At 36.8% G+C, this 14,766-nt stretch overlaps 2 protein-coding genes across 2 annotated transcripts; both read right to left on the bottom strand.

The window, feature by feature from the left end:
• Positions 1 to 777: 777 nt before the first annotated feature.
• On the bottom strand, positions 778 to 2,027 carry LOC145466401 (sperm transmembrane protein 9-like). Its single transcript, XM_081450114.1, has 2 exons — positions 1,608 to 2,027; positions 778 to 992 (listed from the first exon to the last, which is right to left on the bottom strand). Exons 1-2 carry the CDS (start codon positions 1,752 to 1,754, stop codon positions 816 to 818), a joined length of 324 nt encoding a protein of 107 aa, XP_081306240.1. The 5' UTR covers positions 1,755 to 2,027; the 3' UTR covers positions 778 to 815.
• Positions 2,028 to 2,504: 477 nt separating this feature from the next.
• LOC145466197 (histamine H2 receptor-like) lies at positions 2,505 to 6,427 on the bottom strand. Its single transcript, XM_081449942.1, has one exon. The coding sequence runs from the start codon at positions 4,188 to 4,190 to the stop codon at positions 3,084 to 3,086; it is 1,107 nt and encodes a 368-aa protein (XP_081306068.1). The 5' UTR covers positions 4,191 to 6,427; the 3' UTR covers positions 2,505 to 3,083.
• Between the last annotated feature and the right edge of the window lie 8,339 nt (positions 6,428 to 14,766).

Genomic DNA, 14,766 nt, shown 5'->3' with positions numbered 1-14,766 from the left:
CCTCATTGCTAGCGGTTGTAAGGACAGTCCTTAATTTACGGTATGGATTCCCCAGTTGCCTCCGCTCGTTCTCGAGTTAGCCACGTACCCCGAGGTGTGAACAAGCTTTGCAGTGATGATTTTTCCAGTAACTTGAACAGTAAAACGGCCATAGCGCCAAAACAAACAGGCTCATGGACATTTGCCTTTGACCAACTTGTACTTAAATGTATAAATCAATTATTTGGTATTAAAAATAATTAGAGATAATGTCCTAATGAGTGATCAAGTTAATCGGTGCATATCACATTTCGCGTCCTTTCCTTCTAATGTTGTAATACCCAAGTATGAAATCTTGAGGTACCATAGAAATCCATCCAAAAAAGGAGCTGATTCTCTGATTGAAGAAAATAGGTGATATATTTTTCCATTTTATACATACCAGTTTATGCTTAATTCACACTTCTAAATCAGCGGCGCCGTGAACAGGTGTCCTTTTAACGGTTACCAAGATAATCAACGATTTTAAAGTTAAGACTTTCGTCCAAAAAGTTTTGAAAGTTTGTCTTGAAATTTTGCATCAACCATTCCCATGTATCCTTGCTCGCTTATCCCTGATACCAAACATTATTAGTTATTTGTTATTAACGTCATTCAAGGCAGGAAACGTTGTAAGAGCCTGTAAATTTTTCGTTAGTATTCCCGCTCCATTTATTCATATTTCTCTTAATTTGGTGTAACATATATTTACCGAAATGAAAATAAAACTGGAACTCTAAACTATCTGATTTAAGTGAGACAGCGCTGGCTTTGGCCTCACCAAAACCAATCATGTGTTAGCATTCAAACTCCAGCATGCGCTCAGGAAAATAAGAGACTGTAGAGTCTTTCGTACCTATTTCACACGGTTCTCCATTCCGGCCAGGTACACACTCACAAGTAAAGGTTGCTTCTCTGTAGTCTTGGTGACATGTCCCACCTCGCTGACAAGGCTGGCTAAAGCATGGCGGAACCTAGTAATGAAATTGAAGCGAAATGTCCAGTGGCATGAGTACCAGAATGAATTTGGTAATTCCTTGTAATTAATATATACTTGAAGTGAAGTTAACCTCAAGATGCCCAGACATAAGAGGGTAACGCCTCAACGTGAATTGGAGACGCGGTGGCCTCATGGTTAGTGCGCTTGTCTCCGGATCGAGCGGTCCGGGTTCGAGCCCTGGCCGGGGACATTGTGTTGTGTTCTTGGGCAAGACACTTTACTCTCACAGTGCCTCTCTCCACCCAGGTGTATAAATGAGTACCGGCGAACTTAATGCTGGGGGTAACCCTGCGATGGACTAGCATCCCACCCAGGGGGGAGTAGAAATACTCCTAGTCGCTTCATGCTACAGAAACCGGGATGAGCTCCGGCCTGATGGGCCACTTGGCTCGTACGCAAACTTAACCTGCCTCAACGTGAAATATGAAGTGATTGCCGCAGTCAAAATATGGAATATCAAATGAATATAGTGAGTAGCCAAAATAGTGAAAGATCACATCAAGGATGGTAGATTGGCTATTTGAAATCAATCAGTGCAATTGCATATACAGTAAGGGCACTCAGGAATTATAGAGAAAGGATCACTTACTATCGTATTGTAGTGATGAAAAGTTTCGCTTGGCCCAAAACGATCGGGTTCGCTGTTCTTGGTTGTGTCCAACATCTGGCAAAGATGACGTTGTTCATCGCCAGGATGCGTTGCTGCGTTGACAGAAAGGCAGCGAGGAGTATTCATGCACAGAGCCTGGCAATCTGCAACGTTTGCAAAAATTTTGAGACGACTGCTGACACGTTGAACACACTGCCTAAATAAGGCATGAAATTTAGGAAGATGATTTGGTCCTCATTCGTGTCTGTGATCACTCCAACATTGGGGCCTTGCCCACCTGTACCTAGACTGAAAACGTATGCAGCTTGAAAACTTCAAAGAAATGTAATTCATTTGGATTCTAAATCTTGAGTTGATTCTCATCATGAAAATCATTTAATAAATTAAACCGACGCAGTCATTAACTTTATTGGTTGATTTGTTCAATTATTTATGTTCGTCTAATGAAGACAGCAATACAAATCATTTGGTCCTTTTTAATCACTACTTTTAACTTTTAATCTTCACAAAGTCTACGAAAAAGTCACTAATTTCGAGTCTCTGTTTATTTGTAATGTTTTGTTTTTACTGAATGGATCAATTTTCTCACTCCAGTTGCACTGTACACCCGTCCAATTCAACATCTATGCTTTAACACTAAGTTAAATATATGACAAGCTTGGCACATGAGTTTATTACGATTCTGAATAGCAGAATTTTGCCGGTAGAACTGAGTCAATAGCCTTCTCAATAAATCATCAGTTCTATTTTGCCTGAAAGAAGGTCACTCACAAATCATGTTAGAGGCAACAACAGCAATGCAACGTTAAAACAATATTTTAATTTTTTTGTTAACAGAATCAGTGTCTACATATTAACCTCGAGACTTATTTGAACAATACATTATATGCTTAAAATGAAAAATAAAATAAATTTGTTTATGGCTTATAGATATACATAAAAAATGTGGTTTGATTGGCTAACTATCTTTTTGACGTGCTCACAAGAAATAGTTTTCTAGCGGCTTTAGTTTCAGCTTTGCTTACTCGGCTATGAAATTAAATTGACAAAGTATTCTTTATTGCATGCAACGAACGATGAATGCTATCTAATTTATTTTCTGGGCCTAAAGTGAACGCCGAATACCGAAAAAACCTGCGTCTCCCGAGCTATTCTCCGCTGATAATCATCTCCAAACTTATTTACATTCTGGAAACGATAAAAAGAAGATCCAAAGTAGTGTTGATGCCGAAAATACGCCTTGTTCAAGTCACATAAAGTAAGAATTTCCTTTTTTTTTGTTGCTTATCCGAGGTTCAAGGAGCTCAGTCACGGTATTTTGAGTTATTTTGGCCACATACAAAATTACCTTTAAATGGTAGTAAAAACCTGAAAATAACAGTTCAATTTAATAAAAGAACTATTCTACTCTTCTCTTTAGTAAGTCCCTAATTAAAACCAGTGACTTAACTTCATCTAAACAAGGTCAACAAGGCTGCCTTTGCTATCGCTAGTTTTGATCTTGTCCAGTTTTTCTTGTATCGTAGAACATCGGAACCTCGTTTGATCATCGTTGCCCCGTCGTGAAATGTAACTGTTGAAATAACTGGAGAGCGAGTCAGAAAAGCTTCGCTTCTTGCGAATGCAAATTTTCAGGAAAACGCTTCTAAACTCACGACTTCTCCAGCAATAAATTAATGGATTCACAAAGGACGATGTAAAAGTCAGGATCTTTACCAAAGCATTGACAAGGCTTTGCTTCGAACGGAACGATTCTAAGAAACATTGCGGACATGTTTTTTGTAAGAAATAATAAAAGCAAGATGGAAACCAACAGGCCACAAAGACGCCAATCACAACCATGATGGTGATATTTGCTCGGCGCTCCTTATAATCTTTGCGGGAATGCTCGCTGTTGTGCGATATGTTTCTCTTATTACTTGATATCTTCTTGATGTGCGACTGGGCCGTGATGTACATGTAGGTATAGCAGATCACGATCACCAGAAATGGAACTATGACGTTGGATATGATAACCATGATGCTCCACCAGTGGGTCGGGCTGTAGTTGCACTCCTGATAAGATTCGTTTGATTCCCATGGGACAAAAGGAAGGGAAGAAACCATCAGGACGTCTATCCAGGCGAACAGTAGCGCCAGGGCAACTCGACGACGAGTGGCAATGGTAACATGGTTCAGCGGATTTCTGATGGCGATCAGGCGCTCTACACTGATGACAGACAAACTCAGAATAGAAGCGTAACCCGTGAGAAAGTAGGAAGAGCGAAATATGTCGCACACGATCGTCTCCATTGGTTCCTCCCATGTGAACTTTTTAAAGATATAGCTCGGCATGGCGACCAGGCCTGCCAAAGAGTCAGCGATTGCCAGGCTGAAGATTGACATGTAGGTCACGTGACGCAAGGCTGGGTGGTTATAGATCGCGAAGCATACTATGCTGTTACCAAGGACTGTGCCAAATGAAAGACACGCCAGAATAACTACCAGAGGAGTTCTTGGTATCACTGAGTATTCAGTGTCTGGTGAAAGAGTAGGCAGTGGACTGTCTGTGCTGTTCGACATCTGTATCCTGATAAAAACAAAGATAGATATGGCGATTGAGTGTTATCCAAAATAACAAGATACTGTTAGAATCAAACTCAACTCCTTGCGGGGCTTATGAGACCCAGCCAATACTGAAAACTTTGGTTGTCTAAAACTGCTAACTCTTTCTACCCCGAGTAAAAACAGTAAAAGCAACATGTTGATCAAGTATGGCACTCAATCTGCCTATATTCCAAGTATATATCAAGGCTTTATTACGCTGTTGGCATTGCTGATAACCTAAAATATTAATAGCATGCAATGGACAAAAGTGAATATCTCACTTCATGTTTTCTTTGTCATCTTTGAACGACATGCCGACATTTGCCAAAATTGTGGTTGAAAAGAATTCTAAAAGTGATATCAGTATTATGACTTGAGCATTAAAAAAAATGCGAACTTATAAGAAGATTAAAAAAAATTCAGTTTCCGTGCGCTGTTTTTATTATTTTTTTCATAAATTGGCCGGGCTGCAGTTACCCAAAAGATATTTACTACTTATTCAGTCTGATGCCGTATGATATTCATTCATCCACTCATAAAGGTGTTTACACCAGACTATAATTGTGTTTCAGTGGAAGTAAAAATGCATTTAAGGCTACCTTAGAAGTGAAGTCAGTAGTAGGATCGAGTTACTTTCTCCCTCCTTGATCTGTTCGTGATATATACAGCAGAACAAAAGTAGTCAGGAAGAAAATAATGGGATGCGCTGCTCAAAAGTAAGGTGTCCAAAGGCAGACCGCGTAGGACTATGACTAACCCTGGGACGAGTTAAGTATAACGATGTTCCGACCCTCAGAAGTACTAGACTAAAGCGTTTGGACAAAGAAGTGACAAGTGATTTAGTTCCCAATCTTCCCATTATACTCACGGGAAAGATTGGGAACTAAATCACTTGCTGTAAACACAAAATGGCCGTGGCATTTATCAATCCTTCCTTGGCTTCCCGAATCACCGTTTACTGTTCATACATGTATGCGTGCCGAGAGTTGACCAAAAGAGTGCTTCTACAAACTTTTCAAGAGGAGTCTACATGATTAAACCGGCTTCGAGGAAAACAATGGTCAGTAATACAAAGAACATCGAAGTATGTGACGGTCACGCTCGACACAGATGAGGAATGTATAAATCTACTTTATATACAAACCTACAGTTGGAAGGAAAAGCTGACAGTTTTAATGCTACCTAGGTTTCAAGGATCGCTACAAAGGACCAAAACTTTAATCTTGAAGTCAGGTAAGAGATTTACGGGAATTTATCGAAGCACTTTACGAAGGCGAGTGTGTTAATTACTCACTGGAATATTTTCAAAATTTCCTGAACTTTAAGCGGTCGTTAGTTTTGAAAAACTAGTGGGCAGACAAATTTTATTATTGTTTTAAATTAAGGGACATTTATACTTTCTATTCATGTAGTTCAGTAGTTTCAAACAGGTGTCTCATTTTTAAAACGTGCCTTCAAAGTAGAGCTATTTTCGCGTTTGGTTCAAAACTCGATTTAACGGGTAGAAAATCTTCTTTTAACCGTTGAAGGAACAACATTGAATTATAATTGCAACATGGCTAAACAAACTGCTATGATATATCTATAGTTGAAAAAAAGAATTGGGACTTTTGAGCGAACATTATTTTTTTTAGAGCGCCGGCAATATGTGCTATTTTTCCAGTTTCGACGGGCATGAAACTTGTGTCGAGCGGACCGAACTTCAATCAATCCTAGAAAACTTCAATTGGAATTTTTAATGAAACAAAACTCATTTTAGTGATTGACTAGGTAAGGGCTTCGAAATCCCAGCTAATGAGAAAAATCGAATCTTCGAAGTAAAATCAGTGGTCGATTCTTACAGAGACACCCTCTTAACAGGGATTTAACTCTTTCGTTTGAAATACGCTGGGTCTTGAGGCTTGTTCGAAAAGCCGGAACTTGTCGTTACATTATTGAAAGAGAATGATCCAATACGATATAGCACTATATAGTCACTCGATCGTGCCAGGCAAAGAACTGTATTAGAAAATTCATATTTCAACATAAAGAGTTTAGTTTTTCCTTCAATTGGCATTAAGCTTTTTCGGCGGCTTTAGCTTCTCTATCGGAAGTTCTTTGAAAAACTTGTAACTGTGTTCCATGATTATGAAAAGATCAGGAATATAAGCGAGGCATAAAGACACGTCATGTGTGCAAGGAACGTTTCCAGGAGAAGATCTAGATTGCGAGGCAGGTAGTCAAATGATAACAAAATATTAAGAAATAATGATAATTGCTAAACTGCGTTGACTAGTCACTAAAAACGATATATTTTGCTGTCATGAAAACGAGATGATAAAAGCAAAGTGCTAAGGTCTATAACAGAAAGTATTAAGACGATTTGTTAAAATGTTATTGTAAGAAAATTTTCTTTGCGTAAAATATCGAGCTCAAATGTATTCAAAAACAAACTCGCCGCTACTTACCAAGTCGTATGTCCTATCCACAATGCTAGCAAAGAGTCACAGAAATCTATGTCTATACGCTGCAGCTTGATGAGTTAGAAATGCATTGTCACGCGAAGAAAACAGCGGGAAAACTGCCCCAGCCTCCTCAGGTCTCCTTGAGCTACTGTTTTTATCTCATCCCAAGAAGCACCTGTTTTAGGCGGCGTCCCCTTGAGACAGGCGGACGTCATATTTATGAAAATTTATGCACACCTCGGTCCTCGATAAACTAATAATTCTCTACATCAATTTCAGCCTCATCCAGTTGTTGTTTAGGATTCATAACGACATCCGGTACCAGGAAACAGACAAATGGCCGTACTTTATCCATGCCTTTTGATCATCATTTTCTCGTCCAGAGAAGCGCTGAGTTTCTGCCATTTTTCCCCCTATTGTTTGTCGAAACCTTCCTCAGGGCATGTATATCATAATTATCATTATTATCCCAATGCCAAAGTAACGTTGGCGTGCCATGTATTATTTCTTTAGTTTTCAATTTAAGCAACAGTAAAACTGAGAACTTTATCAGTTGGAAGCTTGGAGACGTGTTTTTCTACTGTTGACATTTTCATTTAGTTTCATTTCATTTTCGCCTGAGCAAGAAATAAGAACGAGTGAAATATAAAAACAAGAATTAATGTTGGCCGCGCGTTAGCAGCTCTGTTAAATCTGTAGTGTCTTGAGTATAATCCACGTCAAAGGTGTTTTGGATCACTTCACCCTTTTCTTTTCTTCAGTTTTCAATTTACACTTGATTGTATATTGTTAAGAGGCCAAAGAACTCTTGAATTGAAGGGCACTGTGCGGGTCCGCACTCATTATAAGTGGTTTTATTATTGTTATACATCTGTGCGTACACGAAGTAGACGATTGACGTAACAAAACCGACATTCATAAATAATCAAAGAGTAAAACAAGTTTATTAGTTATATTAGCTATATTATTAGTTTCTGTATTATTAGTTTCTGATGGTCCAAATTAATGCTTCGATTTGTTACGAGTCCACCGAAATTACACATCGACGGTGCCAACAAGTGTTACCCTTGTTGCGGCCTTGACGGTGTAAGATGGATCCATTTATCTTTTCCACCGTCAGATTCAAGTTCTGTGTAAATACCGCACCTTTTTCACACGGCTTTTAGGTTTTAGCAAGAAATGGCGTTTTACTCCTTTTTTCGCTTTTCCTTCATCATTTGGAAGACTGCAGACAAGTTTTTCGACTGTTGACATTTCCAGATGTTATCATTTCATTTTCGCCTAAGGCAATAATATGAAGCTGTAAAATATCATAATGGAAATTACTTTTAATGTTAGACTCCAGCTTCGTCTTGTAAGCTATGGCTGTCTGCAAGGCGTGTATATTTAGCTTGTTTTAAAGACCCTTAAAGAGGCAGAAGAAACCAAAAGCGATGAGTGATGGATATTTTCATGAAACCATTAATTTTGATTTTGACTAGCCAAGTATTTTTGATGTATTTGTCGCACATGTCTTGGAATGATTGTTGAAAACACCATGTTACTGGCAGAATGGTTTTCGAACAGACCGTTGTTTTAATAAATAACTAGAGGACTCATTAACACTAGCATAGCTTGAATATTTAGATTTTTAAAAGAGTCTTAAAGGGAGAATAAACCAAAAACATCGAGTAAGGGATCTTTCAACTTAAGTATTGATTCTGAGTTTGACTAGGAAAGTTTTGATGTGTTTGTTACTTCGGGCGTATGTCCGGAAATGAATGTTGAAAACACGATGTTACTGAGAGGATGATTTTGGAACAGACCGTTTTTAAGGAAAGACTACAGGACTCATTAATACTAGTGGAGCTTGTTGGCGATATTAAAATTTAAACTTTTTGACACTCCCCCGAAATTGAGCGGAATGTCCAAGATCGTTGAATAATCTGCAGGCCCGTAGCAGGGGGAGGGGCAGGGGGGCCTCAAGCCCCCCCAGAAATTTCCAGACTTAACTTAAATTCTGCTACAAAAGTGGAAATTTGCCACTAAAATGGATAGTTGTCAATGGAAGCTACAGTTTCAAAGTATTGTCGATCATAGTAAGATTATAAACGGTTGTTCTTCTGTGCAATTTGGAATTGCGTAAAGGAACAAAATCGTAGTTTTGCTCCGCCAAAAAAAACCAACAGTTTTAAAATATCTGCTTATTTTTCATCAAAATAGATAGAAGCAAAATGGATCGAAATGCACCAATGACAGTCCCTGAACTTGACCTCTTGAACTTTATTGGTTTCCTAAGAGGTCCGCCAGTGTAAAATATACTACTGTACTAGAGTGAAACTTAGGTTTTTTGCGCTTTTATATTGAAAGTCTCACAATGTCTTCGCAAGAGCCGCCGAAAAAGAAATCCAAACAAGTCAAAAATAAGCAGAGAACACTTTTATCTTGGGTAAAAGCATGCACTAGTGACACAGAGCCTGGTGTAGTCGAAGAAACAATCCGAATGAAAGAACAACCTGGAAATTTCTACCCTGGGAAAGCTGTTACTCGTCATGCTAGCAACCAATGCCGTTAGGGAAAGATCGTTTTCAGCTTTAAAGCGGGTGAAGACGTATTTGCGCTCAACAACGGGAGACTCTAGACTGAACCACCTCATGATGTTGCATGTTCACAAGGACAGAATGTCACTTAAAATCGAAAATGAAAATGTCTCGATGTTTTGCCGATTGGCAAATGAAGTTCAAGCTGGTAAGCTGTGAGTTATCTTTCGACTGACGTACATAACTTACGGCTCATCACATTCATGAAAAAAAGGCCAAACTTGGTCGGGAAACGAGAAAAATTATTTTGGAAATATTGCGATATTTTAAGATGTGTTATGATCAGATGTATAGACAAAGCTTCTGAGTTCTCTTTTCTCACCAAAAGAGACAAATTTTGACAAGAGGGTTTTCTAATGTGATGTTTATCTCAGCTCTTTACATACTTCCAAGTCTCTGGTTTAAAACAAGAGTTTAAAATATTTTTACATGCAAACTAAGACTTTTAACTACCTTTAACTCCGTTTTCGTCATCGGACGTGGTGGAAAAAGCTATGAAAACACTCGCCTGTCGTCTCGTGTTCTCGTTCTCCCGAATTTCGACTCGTGTTTCTAAAACTCGATAGAAACACGGTACATGTTTTCTATATAATTACTAATAGTAAACACTGTAGCTAGTCGCTCAAGAATTGGAGCAGAACGTCAAAGATCGCCAAAGGGGCAATCATTTCTTGTACTTGTGTTTCCCACAAAAACCATTAGAAACTTTCTGTTAAAATGTGTTTTTGGCTTGTAAACGTGAAAAAGTGACGCCATCGATAGCCTGACTTACGAAATACATCGTATTTTTTGCTGTGTGCTGAAACGATATCAAATAACCCGCAGCGCGCAAAGTCCATTACATACGTTGTATTAAATGCTTAGATAATGCAATGCCGAATTATGCCACTGAAATCTTTAAGATAATTTACACTAAAGATTTATCAAATTATAAATATTTTTAGGAATTCTAATTTAACTTGTAATCATATTTTTAGAATTTTCCACGTTTTTGTAATTATTAGGTTTACTAGGTTTCTTTTTTTATTTATTTATTTTGTAACTCCTAATTAACCGCAGGTCCACCATGCAAATGTTCAGAGTCGCTTAGGTCAGTGTTATTTTGAATCCTTTTGAAACAAGAGGCTCCAAGTAGCCTATACTCATGCGCAAGAGAAATACAAGTCGTATAAAATAGATACGCAATGCGTACATAGTCAGACAATCAATTTGAAAACGTTTGCCATCTGACAACTAGAGATGATATGGGAGAAATGCTAATTTGAAAAAAGTGCATCATAGATCTGATATATAGAAAATTAAGACGCAGAAGAGAAGATAAATGCTGTAACGCAATATGCCATCTTTACTTTACATGGATATCGTCAGGCGAATGACAAAGCAAGCCGAGTCGAAAAATTATAAATAGAGAATTAACAAACGATCAGAATTGCGAATTGGATGAGATATCTTTTTTTCATAGCAATTCTGAACTAAACCCATTTAGGCATTTTTTGGTCAAGTGTTAGACTTGTTTATGTTGGTTGTTAGGAATATATTCCAGTACTGGGCCATTGTAACAAATATCAACTTTGCCTTATTTTTATTATATTTGTAATTTGATTTTAAAGTACACTTGAAACTTGATAAAATAACAGTACTCCTCAGTAGGCACCTGGTGTTTTTTGTAAGTTATATCACTTTTTTTTTAAATTTTATTTGTTATCTGCATGTGCTTACAGGTAGAGTATTTACTTTGTTACAAGTGCTAATTATTGTGTATAGGTAATATAAGTGTGATTACAAGTACAGTATTGACATTGTTACAAGTGCTAATTATAATATATAAGTGATGTAGGTGTGTTCACAAGTACAGTATTTACATTGTTACAAGAGCAGTATTTACATTATTACAAGTGCTAATTATAATAAATAAGTAATATAATATAATAAAATATAATATAATATAAGTGTGTTTACAAGTACAATATTTACATTGTTACTAGTGCCAATTAAAATATTTAAGTGAAATAGGTGTGTATACAAGTGCATGTCACTTATAATGCTTTGGAGGAGGGGTGTTTTTTCCTATCTAATTATTAAGAAAGATGTTCTATTCTGTATTTGGTTAACACTTTATCAACGAAAGTAGAGAGGTGAATAGCTTTGTTTTGCATCTTACAAGTGTAGATGTAGAATCTCATAAACAAGATCGTATAATTAAATTTCTTTAATACTGTTTTATCGTATGGGCCGGGCAGGATGCCAAATAGTTTTTCTTCTATTGTTGGACTAAAATTCGAATTATTGACAGCATTAAACCAGTCGATGACGTTTTTAACAAAGCTCTTAACAAATTCGCAATCATTAAATGTGTGATCAATTGAATCATGTTCAGCGCAATAGAGGCATTCATCATCCGTTTTGATTCCGTATCTAAAAAGTTCCTTTTTTGTTCCAACAATTCTATGAATAAGTCTGAATTGAAATTCTTTTAATTTTGTTTCCTTACAAATGTTTTTCAGCGAGGAAAATATTTTTCCCCATGTCTCCCCATCCAACTGCATGGATTGATTCCATTTCGTTGGGCCAGTTTGACACCTCGTGTGAATTTTTTTGTTAATTAAACAATAGAAGTCCCTAGTTTTGGCTTTGACTAAGTTAATTTCTGTCAAGTCGTCTAGTTGGAAAAGGGGGTTGTTCTCGATGTATGGCTCGCTTTCTGGTGGTAATGTGTTTTTCGCTTTTGTGGCTAGATGCTTCGGTATCGCACTTACAACTTGATAAAATTGAAGAAAGTTTGTTTTGCAAGCGAATTTGTTTTTAAATTCTTGATAAGACATAAACTGGCCATTGCTGTTCAACAGGTCTTGTATAAAAAGAATGTTGTTGTTAAGCCATTCACTGATGAAAATGGGCTTCCCTCCAACGAGGATTTCTTTGTTATTGAATACGATCATACCCTGTCCTCTGTCATAGTTATACAAGGTTTTCAATTCATTAAAAAACTTTAAAATGTCTTTATAAAATGATGGCAAACCGTCGATATATTTTGTGTCGTAGTTACATCTTAAAAGAAAGCTCAGACTGCCGTATTTTCCTAGATAATGGTCTGGTAAGTTATATCATACAATGCCATATTTCCGAGAATTAAAATATTATTATATATATATCCTTACACATGTTGCTAAAAATGTAACGGGTTGCAATAATTGATACAAAATACAAGGTGCACTAGACTAACCAAGAAGCAGAAAAAGGAAAAAAGATAAAGAGAAAAAAAAACTTAACACACAAAAGTGTTTTATTACCTGAAATTGTTCGTCACATTCTTTTTGACTCGAGCAATTTCAGTTTTTTAATGGACACAAACCTTTTACCAGAATAACTTCAATTTAAGTATATTACAGTCCTTTTTGCATTTTCTGAAAGCTAAAGATATGAACAGTTCTCTGAGATAACATCAAAAACACTTTCTCATGGGAACTCGAGCAAGTAAATTTCAAAGTTCAGAGGAATTGTCAGTTAAAACACAGGGAAAATTTCATTATCAGTTTCATTTCACCAGTACTTTCAAGTGTTTCATATATTACTTCAAAATTCTTTTTCCACATTTGGTGTTGTTAGAAATGATTTCTTTCGAGAAGATATTTAAAAGAGTTGCACAGAAGTTTCCAATAATCTCGGTAAAAAGTTTTAGTCCACTTGTTACTTAAACTTTCGGTGGATTCCTTCGTAACACCTAAGCTAGTATATAACTATAACTGAACTGAACGACTTTAATCTGCATTTCAAAATGGCGACAAGATAACGTCGAAACGTCAAGTTATAGTATGTATTTTTCTTTCTAAATTATTTCCTTGTAACCAATTATCTTTTGGGATTCGAGGGACAAAAAAAACTTGAAAATTTTGCCCTGAAATCCTCGGAGATATGCTAGAATATTGATATATATCGAACGTGGCCTATTACCTGCCCGTTTTGTTGAACACGTCCATTTACACGAAGAGGAAGCATTTTTTGACCAAAAGATTAAGTATACAGAGCACGTTCTTAGTAAATGATTCTTCGTAATTTGTCCTTGAATCTCCAAAACCCTAGTAAATTTGAGACTTGTCATATTGTCAGAAGGCGATCGACATAAACAATGGCTCACCTCTCCAGAAACACTTTCTTGCTGTTCATGCATGCTCACATGCCAGTTCAGAATCTTAACAACGAACTAAAGTACTGATAGGTACTTTCACACCGCATCAAATTGGGGAAAAAGCACAACGTTTACAAAAAAACGGCACCTTCTTGAAGAATCCAATATGGCGGACGGAGCTTCAAAGACCGTGGTAAATGTATGCAGGCATAAATTCGCATGCACAAATGTGACACCAAAACGGAGAAACGGAGCCCAATCCTTAACTCATGCGCCATACTGCTCATGAATAATAACACAATTTCAAATCCGTATTATCAAATACCACTTCACATCCATGTTCATGTTTGCCCGTAATACAAGGCAAATATTCCCTCATAATCGACTTTAATCGATCTAGCTGATTCAGAGATCACCTCGAAAGTTTATCTCTGAAGCGTTCAAGCATTCGAGTTCATTTATTAATCCATTTAAACCACACGCAGTTTTTCTTAAAATTCTTTTACTTTTTTGGATAAACTTAGACAGATGAGCCTTATTGAAATGTTCACTTCTTCACTCGCTGCACCACAGAAATGGCCGCCGTATTGTTTTTTAAAACTAAGGTGCAATTACTTTAAAACATGCCATACTGATTTGACAAGTAATCAGCCATATTTATAAATTCTATTTTTTATATGATTGTATTCCAGGATCTAACATTACGGTAGAGTGCTTTTTGCTGTCAATATAATGCATCCTTTTAAAAAGATAAGATTAATCTTGGCAACCCTTCTTCATTGACTTTTTTTTTTGTCTTCGTTGAATTTAAGGGCTGAAAATTTTGGGGTTTGTTTCCCAAGCGCTTTAATTAACATTGCACTTAAAAATTCGTGTTGATAAATAACCTAACATGATGTTGTATGCAAATTTCGATGCCGCAAATTATCTAAACTCACAGTAACCAGTTTACAAACCGCATAACCGGTATAAAATTCTTATAAAGACAGTATTAGAGCTTTAATTTGCTCATGGGAGAGAAACTTTTCTTTTCCCAAAAAGCTCCTAAATTTAACAATGAAATAAAAAGCAATAAATAAATGAAAAAAGTATGGGTTATTTATGACATTTTATTTATTTATTTGGGATGTTGTTTTTTTGCCATTCGAAATAAAAGTAATCCGCAGTTGACATGAACAAAACCGACGGACGGATTTCAAAAAGATCGATTTTATTCCACTAACAATGGACAGATCGAGACTTGCTAAAACTGAGGAATGACTGTTGGGAAATTAAACTGAAAAGGCATGTGTGTAACAGTTTGTACCATTACGGCTAAACTGACCAATCAGTTTCAACGGAACTTACTCATAAGATCGAACTATCGAGAGAAAATGGAGCTACTCAAGTAGTCCTGCTTTTAT

The sequence above is a fragment of the Orbicella franksi genome, chromosome 13 (genome assembly GCF_964199315.1).
Source record: "Orbicella franksi chromosome 13, jaOrbFran1.1, whole genome shotgun sequence".
NCBI classification, from domain to species: domain Eukaryota; kingdom Metazoa; phylum Cnidaria; class Anthozoa; order Scleractinia; family Merulinidae; genus Orbicella; species Orbicella franksi.
This window is presented reverse-complemented; position numbering and strand designations above follow the sequence as displayed.